The 14,744-nt window shown below is 41.8% G+C and overlaps 1 protein-coding gene and 2 long non-coding RNA genes across 3 annotated transcripts in view; 1 reads left to right on the forward strand and 2 right to left on the reverse strand.

The window, feature by feature from the left end:
• Window positions 1–7,026: 7,026 nt before the first annotated feature.
• The window catches only part of LOC134876667 (uncharacterized), a 12,056-nt gene continuing 4,338 nt past the window's right edge, over window positions 7,027–14,744 (reverse strand). The window contains exon 3 of the long non-coding RNA XR_010167483.1: window positions 7,027–7,128. This is a non-coding gene — a long non-coding RNA (uncharacterized LOC134876667). The remainder of the gene's footprint in view (window positions 7,129–14,744) is intronic.
• LOC134876519 (uncharacterized) lies at window positions 10,869–13,088 on the forward strand. The gene is made up of 2 exons (XM_063901487.1): window positions 10,869–11,266; window positions 11,483–13,088. Exons 1-2 carry the CDS (start codon window positions 10,919–10,921, stop codon window positions 12,101–12,103), a joined length of 969 nt encoding a protein of 322 aa, XP_063757557.1. The 5' UTR covers window positions 10,869–10,918; the 3' UTR covers window positions 12,104–13,088.
• On the reverse strand, window positions 12,101–14,232 carry LOC134876520 (uncharacterized). The gene is made up of 3 exons (XR_010167463.1): window positions 13,937–14,232; window positions 13,531–13,705; window positions 12,101–13,276 (listed from the first exon to the last, which is right to left on the reverse strand). It is a non-coding gene; the product is annotated as an uncharacterized LOC134876520 (long non-coding RNA).

Here is a 14,744-nt window from a genome sequence, read left to right on the forward strand (position 1 = left end):
TAAAATGTCACTTTAGTTAAACATGAATCACTTTCAATACTGTTATGCTTCTCAGTGGAAAGACTTAGGTTGGACATAAAACGGAAAGTGTTTTAAACCTCTGAAGGAAATATAATTGGGTTGAATGAAGAACAACCTAATAAACGTAATGCATAATGTCAGCGTGTTCCCCTCTCTGCCACTAGATGTCCCACACTGACCACACATGGATCTGTGTGTGTTCAGCCCTTTATGGCGAGGCTGCCAAACCAAACACGTCCACGGGGCTGTGTGATTTCTCTGTCTTTAAACACATCTGCCTGCTCCTCGTGGTTTAGCTGTGGGCACATTTCAGATAATCACACCCAAACTATTTATGCATCACTGTGTCCTCCTATTGGCACTCACATCAAGTGCTGTGAACGCAGAGGTGACATTATTGTGAGTCAAATTACACATTATTCAATGCAATGAATATTTACATTTTAATAGGGAAATCTAAATGTTATTCACATCATCCTGTCGTCCTCATTAACACACACACTGTCTGTCTGCCATATGCATATATTAGGGCATCTCTTTTAATGACTGATGAACGTTTGAGACTTTATTGCATTAATAAGAAACAATTAAGACGTGGAAACAGCAGGAAAAGCAAACAGTAGCACAGGGAAACAAAACACTACCAGTCGTCTTGCCTCTTGCAGCCAACACAGTTTGACACATCTGGCACACAGAGCTGCTGATCCGCTGAGCCTCCGCATCCTGCAGCCGAGCCCCACAAAGTTTCTGGCTGCAGGCAGGAACACTTTCTCCTGAAGCCTTTTCATATTAAAGGCATATTAAACTACTAAGGTGCATGCTGTGACCTGCGTTTAAATGAAATACAAACATCTAATTGTGATATACTGCTTTTCATAATTTAGGCCATTATTATCAGCGTTGGATTAAGTTTCCAGATCTTTCACTTGGTAAAATGATCTCTTATTCTCAATGAAATCTAAGTAAAAGTAGCTGGTGGTTACGAAACAGAAGTTGATGTCACATTTTTATTTTTATCCACTGACGCATGCTTGCAAACAATCACACACACTTGCACAAACACACACAATAGGGGCAGTGTGAGGCCCAAAAAGGTAGTTTGTTGCCTCAATGCAACACCGTGCCCTAGAGCTTTGGTTTAGCTTTTTTAGAAGCTATATCAATAGATATTTTTGGGCCACAGTGATATAAGCTGTTTGAAACACACCATTGAAGTATTCTCACCTTATAAAGCTACGGAGAATGTGTAAGCAATATAGACAAACACATTGCAACATAAGTATTCACTGGGGGTTGAAATGTAATATTCATACTGCTTTAAGCTCGGTTTTGTTCTCCACCTACTCGTGAGGAAAAATCTGTCTTTCCCTGCTGCTCACCAAACCAAAACGCTGAAAGATGACAAAAGAAGAGCTGCAGACGCAGTGTACTCTCTGTGGTTTCATCACTACCGATCAACCAATCGTCATTTGATTGATTTTTAATGTAAAACATGTTAGTTTCGAAGATAATTACATTTGCTGAACTGGTGTCCTCTGAAGTAGAAATGCACCACAGGGTGTGGACAGTACACTGTGATTAGTACACTCCCTTCTTTGTGATACCCTCATTACTGTTACCGTATTACGTTTTGTTTCAACGGTATCTTGTTATATTAAAGTTGACAAAATAACTTTCTTATAAATGTCAAGTGCCAAATATCTGTGCTGTTGCTCAGTCTGGAAAACTCTTTTGTTTAGAGCATCAACGATTAGTCAAGCAATCAATTAGTCGATCGACAGAGGAATAAATGGACGACTCTGACTATCGATTAATCGCTTGAGTATATTTTTAGCTTCTTATATCTTGAGATATATCCTATGTTTCTCTGTTTTATAAAGTATTAAATGGGATATATTTAGGTATGGACTTACAAAACAAGATATATAAAAACAATAGCTTCAACTTAAAAAAAAAAAGGCATGACATTTTCGACTGTTTTGTGACATTGAGGAATTAATTGGCAGATTAATCGATGCCGAATATTAGCTGCAACCTTAGTTTTGGTTATGTCTTCCCTCAAATTGCAACAGTGTCTAATACAAAGTATATACATGTGCTTGCTTTCGTACAATTACATACAAACAAACAACATTATGGAGTAATGGGTGAGGTTTGTTAGGGTTTGAGTGTAGTTAACCATCAATAGGCCGTCCATGCTGCACCCTGCAAATAAAGCTTTCCATTCTGCTCTGCCACAGACCATGAAATAGTCACTCAGCTCTGAAATGGAGAGAATCACTCACATGGAGAAGCAGCGAGAAGTTCAGTTAGTTCTGCCGTGCAGGTAGGAGATAGATACTTGGAGGCACAGACTTATTACAGCCCTCCATAGATATCTGCCAAAGTCTACACAAACATTAGAGGGAAACGGGGAAACAAAATTACAGAAATCTGCTAAGTTTGACAAATGGCGGACCCTGCTTTGCCACAAGCTATTAGCCTGCAATGATTAATAAGTGAGAAAATAATTGCACTTCATTGAGATTGATGACGCCCCATTTAACCTCCCCTCTCATCCTGCCTGCGCCACAGAGCACCGAGATGAGCCTCGGACACACACACAACACACACACACATAGGGTCTGTGATGATCCTGCAGGGCATTTTTGAAAAGCCTCGCAGCGCTCTGATCATAAGTTCATTGTTAGTAAGTGAAAAACAATGATCTCAGCGCTAGGAGGCCTCTGGGAATCTCTCACTCCACCAATATAGAAGCATTTAAGTCAAACACCATGGGGAATTAATGACAGTGGAGTCACCATTAACTCCTACGCTAACGAGTTTGTGAGCTCTGGCCCTCTTGTTAGACACATCTCTGTGTGTGTGTGTGTGTTTGCTTGTGTTGGAGATCTTGTTGATCTGAAACACACACAGGGTAAACGTGTTTGAATGCGATTTTCACGGGTAAAATGCAAACAAAGCGAGCGGCGATCAGGCGAGGCGCTGGGAGTGCCGTGGCGCCTTATCCTCTCAGTCTGCAAAGAGACGTGGCCAAGGTTATTAAAGAAGGATGTAGCAGAGCAAGATGGCCGCTGTTGTGACCAGAGGCGGTGTGGAGAGATAAATGGTTGACCCAGCCTGGTGTCAGGTTAGGATTGATGCCACTATCAGCCCCACTGCTTTCCCAATGATTTTCTCAAATCTCTGATAGAGTGTGTTATCTAGTTACTGGCATGAGGGCAACGGCCTGCAGGCACGGAGAAGGTCAATCTATGAGGACAATCTTTGTTGGACTAAATGAGAAAAAAGACCTCACAAAAAAAGAATAAAAAGCAGCTGCTAGGTCTCTGGGATAAGATAAGCCAAATTACTTCTCTTTAGTAGGATAGGCCTTGGGCAAAACATCAAGAAAAAAAAATTAAGTGAGGCGGCTTGTGTGCTCTCTAACTTCAGTGTTGTAGATTTCACCTGGATCCTGGGCTTCCTTGAACTAATGTTGATTCGGTGGCACCTTGAGGAATGGGTCGTGTGAGTGTGTGTGTTTGTCTGCTGTTTAATCTGCATTACTCTAATAAATCTCAGGACATTTCCAGCATACACAACACCAGTCTGCAACCTCGTAATCTCACTCTATCAAACCTCTCTTCAAAACTGGGGGGAAAGAGTTTGACTAATAGGTTGTAATTTACCGGCCGAGGTCCTGATCAATAAAACTGTGCCGATAATGATGGAGAGGTCTGTGCGAGGGGAAATGATTCCACTCATTGTCTGAGAAAAATGAAGGTGTGGACACGGCCCCCGGCTGTAGGCAGATGTCCACAGGTGCTCGGTTAGTATGATGGTGGAGTTGATGAGTAAGAAGACAAATAACACACACAAAGAGCGCCGTGTGTTTTCCGTTGTGGTGCATAGGATCAAAACTTTATAAAGAGAGTTTTCACACACACACACACACACACACACACACACACACACACACACACACACACACACACACACACACACACACACACACACACACACACACACACACACACACACACACACACACCCCTAATGGAGGTATTTTTCACCACACTTTTTTTTTGCTGACGTTTCTCATGACAGTCTCATTTGGAACGCAGCATCTGACAGAAATATTGACTAAAACACTATTAATGGAAGAACGATCTGTTTCTTTATGATCCAGAAAATTGCTCAAATGGTTTCAAGGAAATAAACAATCAATTTTGAAGCTGTTCTGATGTCTGGCACTTATCTGCTGTAACAACAGTCTTTTACTAAACGATTATTCGGGCGCAAAGAATAAAAACAATAACAATATTTTTGCAATTTCTATAGAAAATCTGTATTAAAATAACAATGCAAGTGTTACACGGTGATGTCACTATGTTAAGGAAGTAAACAAAGGAGTCCAATGGAGGCGTTTGAGGCAAGGGAGCTGCCCTAAAGTGTACGATATTTTTACAAATATGCTTTTCTATCACAGCAATTCACATTAGCATGTCAATTGGACGCCAAATGTTAAGACATGCATGTTTTTGGACCTTTTTATCCTGCACAAGCTCTTGAATTGGCCATAATCTAAAGCGAAGCTGCATAAAAGGAAGTTTTTGTGCATGTAATATAAAACACTGGGCCACTGCTCGTGCTTTTAGACAAGTACAGTACACTCAGTGGTTTTAATATAAGGCGAGAGCTTTGCTGTCTGTTAAAAGCTCAGCGTCAAACCCTTTGCTTCTCAAGCTGCAGTAAGCCACACTTTAATGCCTTGCTCTGTCAGTCAAAGATAAATGTTACCGACTCCGACCTACACGAGTGCTGGGAGTTTCTGAACGCAGTCTAAATATTTTGACATTTCGGCTCTCAGTGCAACAGCGTGTACAGCGGAGCCAGAGCTCAGACTGAGAGCAACACGCAGAGAGGAAATAAGTGAGTTTGAATCCAGAAAAATCTAATGGGACGGATGTAGATACATGAATACACACAGTTTTCATATAATGGAAAAACACACTCATCAGGAGGCATGCCCACACCCATACATTCTCCATAGGTGCAAAGATATGCACAGAAATACAATGTAATGGATGTGATAACGGCATGTGTAGAACACTTTGAGGATACTTGTTACCAATCCTTTCACCGTCTACTACAGCTTGTAGCGCTAGTGTTCAGTTTAGAGTTGCAATCTTAAAAAAAGAAGACCTTGTGCAACTCCTTTAATGTTACAGAAGATGAGCGGAAATGGCTCAATTTCCTCTGATTTCGAGCAAGGCACAAGCTCCTAAAACTGTCCAAGTTTCTCCAAGAAAAGAGAGTCTCTAAAAAATTAAGCAACATATTTTAAATTCAATGATCATACAAGGAGCAAAAAAAGAGACCAGGCGTTGTAGCAGTTCTTCTTCAGTGATAAATCTGCACTGATAGTAAACAAATTAGGAGTAGAAGATTAAATATATGTTATCAGAGAGCAGCAGAACTGATGACGGGTAGGCTAGGTCAACAAAACAACTGGATAAGGATAAGAGGAAAACGTTTTTTCTTAAAGGTTCAAATCCACACACACTATTGTTCATTTCTAAACACAATCATAACCTTGACAACGTTTTTTTCTAATTTTAGAAAAGATAATTTCTTGGGTTTTTTTTGTCCTTTAATGAGAGCATAATTTAAGAACTGGGTTAGAAAATAGCCTCAGGTGGGATTTAAAACCATGGGATGCCAACACTACCTTGGAAACCATATTTCACTTAAACCTAACCTAAAATTGTTTTGTGACAGTCCAAACCTAAAGCCTAGCATTGTGTAATTGTTCAACAGAGCTTTAAGACTACACACTCAAATAAAGAAAAGATGGTGTGTTTTGTTTTGGAGATGTTGACAAACTCCATATTTGTTCTTTAAACTTTAAGACCAAAATGAAACCACAAAGTAAAACTGGTACAAAAGTTTCTACTGATCCAAAGTTAACCTCTGACCTCGGGCCTTCATCCCACTGCTCCTCCTCCTCCGCGCCGAGCAGAGGCGTGTGTTTTCTGAGCCGATCCGAACAGTTTGAACATTGCGCTCTAAGTGGATTGGGTTCCTGTCAAACCTGAGCGTTTGGACATTGATAAATTTCCTCCTGTGCAGGATCGATAAATCTCACCTCTCAGCCCAGGGCTCCCTCAGAGTGGGACGTCATAATTACTCTGTCAAACTGAATGCCCGTCTGTGTCGAGACTGACGACTGAGTGTGTGTGTGTGTGTGTGTGAGAGAGAATGATAGAGAGTCAGTCAATGTGTGCAAAGCAGTGGAAGGTGGCTTTCTTATGTGGTATTGTGCGTTTGGGGATGTATGCATGGAGATTTATGGATTATGTGTGTACATGTGGGCTTTAACAAGTTGGGTGTATGTGTGTGTGTGAGTGTGTGGGCCCAGGTGATGCTTTGGTGGCTGAGCTGGACTTGAGACTGGCAGTGATTGACAGCTGGGCAGCCCGCCTCTTCCCTTCTCTTCCCACGGCGCTTTTTGATGCCTGTCACATCGGCCAATCAGAGGAGTGATCTGACAGCCGTCCTAACACACAAACACACACAAATGAACACACACATACTCTCAAACTAAATCCTCACTCCAAATCCAACATTATAAACGACACATTCAGAAGAAAAATGAACTAAATGTGTAACTTAACTCACATTTTATAACAATTAAACACATTTCCAGCGCTCAAAGCAGCCATGTTTACTCACCGATTAGCTGCAACGATTAGCTTCAAAAACACACGGTGGGGATGACAGGCCACATGTTTTCTGAATCAACATATGCGACGTTTCTTTCAGCTGGTTCCTCAGATCTGTTATCTGTCCAGATGTAATGATGATTTATTTATTCAGTTTCAGGGAAGGCAGGGAATTGCCTCCATCTGCTCCATCAGACATCGCTCTGAGGCCTTCCTCCAGGTTAGAGCGGGTATATTGGTGCATGTGTCTTTATGTAAAGTGTGTGTGTGAATGTATGCAAGTCTATAGTGGGTCTGTAATTGGATGTGTGTGTGTGTAGCACCTGTGTGTAAACAGGTAAGTGTAACTGTTCTGTAGGTTTTCATTAGATGTGGCGCTGCTGTCGGTAAAAGAGGCAGCCTGTGGAATTAAAAGTGAATGAAGCGAAGATGAGCGAGGCTGCCTGCTTCTCATAACACTGCCACAATAATAATAATAATAATAATAATAATAATCGTGGCAATAATAACCTCAGCGCTCATTTAGACATCAATACTAATCACTCTCATTTGGAGGACAATAATAATAATCAGGCTCATTTAGAGTGCCGTTTCTCCACAGAGGCTTTCACTGCCTTTGGGGTTGGTTGGTGCTTAACCTAATGATAATAGTCATGATTCATGGCTCAACTCTCCCTCCCTGCATGTTGCTTTCACTCCACAGGAACACAGGAAGTGTGTGTGTGTGTGTGTGTGTGTGTGTGTGTGTGTGTGTGTTGGGTAGGGAGTGAGAGAGGAAGACCGTGTAAGGAAACGAATCCGACAATTTACTTTCTAAAATAAATTTGATTTCTCTTTTCTGCCGTCTTGTTAGAAGTTTTTGCCATGCAATCACACACCTAAGAACCAAGAAATACCCAACAGGTCCAAGAAACCAACAGTCAGATGATCTCACTGCTCTATGCTTTATGTTTCATAATGAATAGTAATGTCCCACAAATCCAATTGTACATCCTTTAGCAACATGCAAAGTTTGGGACTAGCTGGAGGAGACCAAAATGGAGCTTAAAGGAGACAATATTGGTCTTACATTCACACAGGTTTCCTTTGAAGTATATCTTGTAGCGATGTTTGTGAAGATGATGAAGAAGTCTCCGGAGACACCAGCTTGTATATAATAAGGTTTATTACAACAGCATAGTATCAGACACCAACACGGCAAATACGAGGTTCCCAGAGCCAATTGTGGAAGTCCCCCCGAAATGTCTCTGTGCATGCAATTTATAGGAGAAATGTGTGTGTGACCAAATGTGATGTTCTATAAGAATGTGTACCCAAATAAGGTGAGCTATACGTTTGTACACCATGTCTTGCACGTACCAAATAAGGTGAGATATACGTTTGTCTTTTTCTTACTCATCCATGGAGGCCTTCTGACATATTCCAGAGGTTTGTTATACAACCTCCTGTTGTACAACATCACTCTCTGCACTCTCTATGACCTCAGAGAGTAACTAACTGTGTATATGAACAGATTTAATACACCACACCTTAATTAGTACTTTGAATAAATGCTTATTAGGCTCTTTGTAAATAAGCAACTGATTGCCAAGAAGACGTCATTCTTTTATATGTCAGTTCTGTGTTTACTGCTTGTTTTCACTGTTTTAAAGTGGCCAACAACAATAATCAGCTGCAGCAATTTTAAAATGAATACAAATCAAAGTGTCTTGGGAAAAATAACAAAAAAACATGAGCATTTGAAGGTAGGAAAAACTTCAGATGAAGCCAATGCAAAAGATAGAAGTGAATATGTACAATAAAGAGTCCACCTGTGTGGCCAAAGCTAAGCTAACATCTGTCCAGATTGGGAAACGGCGGTTTTGTGCATATAAACTCAGACTGCAGGAACATTTCCAGCATCAGATTTGTGCAAATAAAGAAAGGTACAAATCAAACTTTAGCTAGGGTAGCGTAGGTTGATAACTTCCTGCAGGAAAATGTTTTCTTAAAGCTAACAGCAGAGTTAAATGTTGAACGGAGACAATCAGTGTGTTGCTTAACTTCCCCATTTGATTTTTAGGCATTTTTATGTTAATTGAGTTCATATCAGTTTGTGTTCCGCCCGATCACTGTTGTAGGATGCAGGTTAATAGCACAGGAATGTAGGTGTTGCAGTAACGCTCTCTCAGCCCTTTTACAGCACTGTACGGTCATCTTGCAGACCTGAAAATATTCCCTTCTCTTTCTGATGTATTGCGTGCCGGCACATGGGACAGTCAGGCACTAATGTAATTCCTCACGAGTGGTGCTCATCTCATCTGGGCTCCAGCTTTGAACTCATGGCTCGGCGTGCTTTTCAGAACGAGACAGAAAATGGAGACAGAGGGAGAGAATTGTCCGGCACTGATTCGCTGTAAAAAAAAAACCTCGGACAGAAGATCATTTCTGCGCCGCTCGAGAAGATCAAAAGCTCTGCTGGCAGAGAGCGGGCGCGAGGGGAGATGCTATCGCCGGGCTCTCATTTCATTCACAGACGAGTGTGAAATGACTTCATCTGTTGTGTGGACTCACACTAGACACCATTATACACTACTGTACCCTGAACCTCCCTCCCTCCTGCACGCCGGCCGCTGCAGGCCAGAAACCACTGCAGCTGTGTCCTAATAACACATCTGTAAGGTATTGCTTTGTGTTTCCATTAGCCACACTCTCAGCTTTTACCTACATTGACACAAAGAATATTAAAGAGGCTGAATTTTTAGCACTAATTGCATTGTGATAAGCATTACACTGCTGTTAATTGCCTGTATAGAAGCAGCAGATCTTGAGCAACACAAAAAGTGAAAAGTGCTAATAAGAGGAGATCAGACCTCAAGTCCAAACTAGCTTCAGGCGCGGCGGAGCACATCATTACCACTCTGCACTTAAAAAAAGAAGGAAAGGCAGAATAAGCAGCAATTTGCTCAAACTTCTGAGCCTTAAACGCTTGAATAATTTAGTGCTGAATATTATAAATCCGCTTGATTATTTCAGGAACGACAACAAGCGGGTTTTTAGCGCTGCTGCTCTCTCTTTTGGCGTCGCTGCTAATGGAGATCGCAGCACGCTTTGCAGGCACTCAAAGAAAGAAGTGTAAGAGCTTAATGAGATGATGAGACTCGACTTAACACAAGTATTTTCCTCCTCTTTCTTCTTGTCCCTTCATCCCTCGTCTTCCTATCCTCCTTCATTAAAACAGGAGTCCGGTGCTGTAACGCTGTGAAAGCTTTCGTCCTCGCTGTCTCCTTTCTGTCTGAATCTTTTTGTGTACTCTTGTCTTCATCCTCCTCTCTCTCCCTTGAACACGCTGTTTAGCTGTTTAAGCTGATGACACAGAGAATATTGCATGTTGCAAAGCTGTTTCACCACACACACACACACACACACACACACACACACACACACACACACACACACACACACACACACACACACACACACACACACACACACACACACACACACACACACACACACACACACACACACACTCTTGCCCAGAGCAAAAGGCCCCAGGCAGTCTCTTTCCCGCTAGCCAGGGGCGATCATTCTGCCTCTATGATACTTTTAACTGTGAGATGTCAGGAAACATTAGGCCTTTAAAAACACAGCTACGATGCAGTGCACACGCACACGCGCACGCACACACACACACACGCACACACACACACACACACACACACACACACACACACACACACACACACACACACACACACACACACACACACACACACACACACCAGTTTCATCCAGCTTCCTCCAAGGCCAGAACACTTATGTAATCCTCATGCTCAGGAAAATGTTATTTCTTTGGAGTAAACAGCTGTGATTTATTTATGATTTGTCCGTCTTTTCCCCTTCTTTTAAATCGCCTTTATAGAGAAACAATCACACTTTAGATGTACCAGAAGTATCCATGTTTTATGATGCTTTTGTTCCAATGCACACGAGACAGTTAAAAACAAATATGAGTTAGAAGGTCTTTGGACACAGACTTGAATTACTCTTGTGCAGATGATAGATACTGCTTGTTGCTCTTCTATAGAATCACTCAGTTTTTTGTCTACCATTAGTTGGTCTTTGCCAACTTTATAGTGGAGATCACAGCTATAGAGCTCCTGCGGTCACGTGACTTTTGGTTGGGAGCCACCATTTTGGCAGTCAACATGACCACCGGTGCCAGTGTTTTCTTACCGAGCGAGTATACTTCTCATTTTAATTCAAGTGAAATTCGGCTTTATAGTACAAAATTAGAGAGATTAAATATAAGCGACCCATATAATTCACCCGGTGTGCTTTTCAAGAGCATAACCTCCTGCTCTGAAGACGATGTACCCGACTTGCGCTACGCAGACATCCACAGCTATCTTGTAAGCTTTCCATCAGTGTACTCAGGAGACTCCCTCAGAGCGTACAAAAGCTTGGAGGCTTACAAATGGTGTCAGTCCGGCTTCGTAAACAACATTCAACTGTGGAGTCTTACATCCAAAAACTTCGGCATCATCACTGCAAGGGTAAGTATTAAATTATTCCAGTTTGATAGGCAGTGTCACGTTAGCATTGTTTGTTTATTAGCTTGGCTAGCTACGGAAGTGTCACGTTAGCATGTTTTTTAGCTTGGATAGCTACTGCAGTGCATCTGTAACTTGCTAGTTTGTATTTTTGATCGTACTCAACCAAAGTGGCTGGCGTTTTTTACCTTTATTTATCTGTTTTGGAATTTCATATAGGTTAATCACTCCCAAAGGCTTAATGAAAGTCAACTAAAGCCATGGGTGGTGGTGAGGAACGACGGTGTTGTGCTGGGAGCCCACTGCAACTGCACAGCGGGACTCGGGGAGAGCTGCTCTCATGTGTCAGCTGTTCTCTTCAGTCTGTGGGGAAAAAACAACGCAAGGCACGAGGAGATCAGCTGCACATCCAAAAAATGCAAGTGGGCCTCTCCCAGTGAGGATGCTGCGAAGAATGTGGAGTACCTGCAGGGCAAGGACATCATATTCAACCATACTCAACAAAATAAAAAGGGGAATTCCACCAAGGGTACCTCTGCGCCCCCATCTTTCCCACCCCTGACTGCTGCTGAGCAAACACAGTTCTACCAAAATCTCTCACAGTGCCGGACTCAAGATGGGAAGTCCTGCAGACCTGCAGTCCTGTCAGTTGTTCGCGGGTACGCCACATCCTATGTACCCAAGGCTGTCAAGCTAGATTTACCTGAACCCCTTACCAGTCTGTATGACAAGAAGGCAAGAGACCTGAACCTGGCTGAATTACAAGAGCGTGCAGAAGGAATATTTGAGGACTTGACTGTCAGTGAGACAGTGAGAAAAGAAGTCACAAGAAACAAGTGAGAAGCGAATCAAAAAGGTTTATTTTCTGTTGACGCACAAATTCATCACTCAAAGGGCACCACAGAATCAGGTACATTTGTTAGTCCACAACATACACTCACAATTTTATCAAGATAAGTAACATCATTTTCTTTCTCTATGTCTGTGAAAGTTATTGGCACAGTGCTTTGTAAGATAGTATATTTCTGACGAAGTACTCCTATGACTCTTTCGATGTGAATCCTTAAAGAGGCTAGAGATCTTGTATTCTCTATGTCAGCAGGATCTAACTGTGTTTTTCCACGAGTAAATGCTGGAATTTTTAATTCAGCCTGACACCTTTCAACAGACTCTTTCACCAGAAACCCCCTGTCTGCCAAAACAACATCCCCTGGGAGAATATTAGGTAAAAAAGTACTGTGTTCTGTAATGAACTTATCACTGGTGCGACCTCCCCATCCAGTAGAAATGAAACAAATTGAACCTTGAGGGCAAATGGCAATTAAATATTTCATGGTGTGATGTGATTTGTATCTTGAGTAACACTGCGCACTGGGTCGCAATCTACTTGGTTTCTCTAGAAATATTTCAAAGCAATCAATGATACAAACAGTCTTCTCGTAGTCACCATTTCTAAATACATATGGAAGAGATGTTCTTAAAGATTCTCTTTCAGGCCACACCACTAGGCTTGGCACCAGTCTACAATACATCAAATTAACACAGTTTTTGAAGTGCCTGGAGACAGTAGTTGGGTCGATGCCAAAATAAAAACCCAAAAAGTCAAATGTTAAGTTCATTCGAAGCTTCATCAAAGTCAACATGTATTGTTGAAAACATGTTATTGATGATTTAACTTTGAGAAATGGAGCCAGATATTGAAAAATGGTCATGAGACATGCATAGGTTGCCAGCCCAGTGAGGACATTCACCTTTTTATCATTGTTATTTAAACTAATCTCTGTCAGGGTCTTCCTATTAATCTTTTCCCTTAACAACACATTTTCAGCCCTTAGAGCTTGGCATTCTTGCTCAAGACTCTGAATGCGGGTACAGCAGGTTTCAGAGGTGCATGGTGGTGTTACTGGTTCAGGCTGGACAGGATCATCGGCTGAGTCTTCCAACGGATCTGTGATGGGGGGCTCCTTCAAAGGCTCTGTGATATGGTCTTCTGGGGCTGCATCAGTTGATGTCCTGATGAAAACACAGAAGCAGCAAAATAAGCTTTCATGCATACAATACTGATGGCAGTTTGACATGTTTACATGTTTACAGTTTGACATGTTTAATGGAAATCATATGATATTAGCCTTCATTAAATGACTGGTGTGACGTTATTGTTTATAACCATATCACGGCAGTTAACTATTTGAAATAAAATAATCTGAATAACACACCGATCACAAGTAGACCCAACATGTAATCAGACAGGAGTTTGATCTACCCACCTTTGACGGATGGCTTCTGCAGATATCTTTGCCTGCTCTACTTTGTGCAGTTTAGCCTTCTGCCTTCTGTTAAAAACCTCCAGTCTCGTTTTATGTCTCCTCTTCTCTGGAGATGGAAGGTAATCGAAAATTGAGGGGATAAAATCCGGACTCAACGGATTATCACTCTTTCTCCCTACAAAATAAGAAGGAATATTTCAACACGGGTTTGTTTACCACTAGCTTGCTACAAGCTAACTTGCTAACTGGCTAGGCTGCGCCAGAGCCACACTTGTTGAGTTAAAAAGGGACATCACAGTGTCCGTTAGCTATAATAACTGGGTGCTACTTCTTAAATTAAACTAATTAAATTTAATTAAACTGACCAGAAACTTTTTGTAGCATTGTACTGTATTCCTTCACCCACCTGATATGAAGTGATCACTGCATAAGCGAAAGCCAACGGCCGGGGGGTCCCATCTTTCAGTCTTTTTCTGAAGGCTCCTGGCTCTTTTAATCGCTCCAATCCACTTCTCCCTCCTCTCCGCGTCTTTAGGAATGCGATAATACGATACACCTTTCTTTTTCCCACGCCTATTTGTGCAACCTGGTGCACAGCAGTTATCCACCATCCTTGACAGTCTGCCAGTGCCTGTCAATTTACTGCCGCGATGACTGCCAAAATGGCTGCCCCTGTCGTATCTCGTCACGTGACCAGCATATATGACATCATCTGCAGGAGCTCTCTGAGAGCTCAGCTGGAAACAACTTTCAAATAGAGTCTAATAAATACTAAGAGGGCTTTAAAACAACTTGGACGCAGCTCTCAAACACAGTTTAGCCTAAATGAAGATCAATCTGTACCCAATCATCCTTTAGTGGATCCACATATTGTTGGTGTAATATAACCAGCCAGAAGTTTAAATAAAGCAAAGCATCCTTTCTGAATTGTTGTTGCTGTTGCAAATTATGTGAAGGCTTTCCTCAAACAGCCAGGTACTTGAGTTTATAGCACATGTTCAAAAATGTATAAAAAGTTACCTTTTCTAGCCATGGTTGTAGGGACAGAGCGTCCAGTTGGGCCAAAGCCATCTTGACCACAGTGTGTTAAACGTCCCCTACTATACTCTTTTTCACAATATACTCTAGGTCTCAGATGTACCCAAAACATGTCTCTGGAGAGCGGATAGCATCCCATAAAGCCTTCTTGTTCAGCCCTGTTCATGAAGCGCTGA

The sequence above is a fragment of the Eleginops maclovinus genome, chromosome 15 (genome assembly GCF_036324505.1).
Source record: "Eleginops maclovinus isolate JMC-PN-2008 ecotype Puerto Natales chromosome 15, JC_Emac_rtc_rv5, whole genome shotgun sequence".
NCBI classification, from domain to species: Eukaryota; Metazoa; Chordata; class Actinopteri; order Perciformes; family Eleginopidae; genus Eleginops; species Eleginops maclovinus.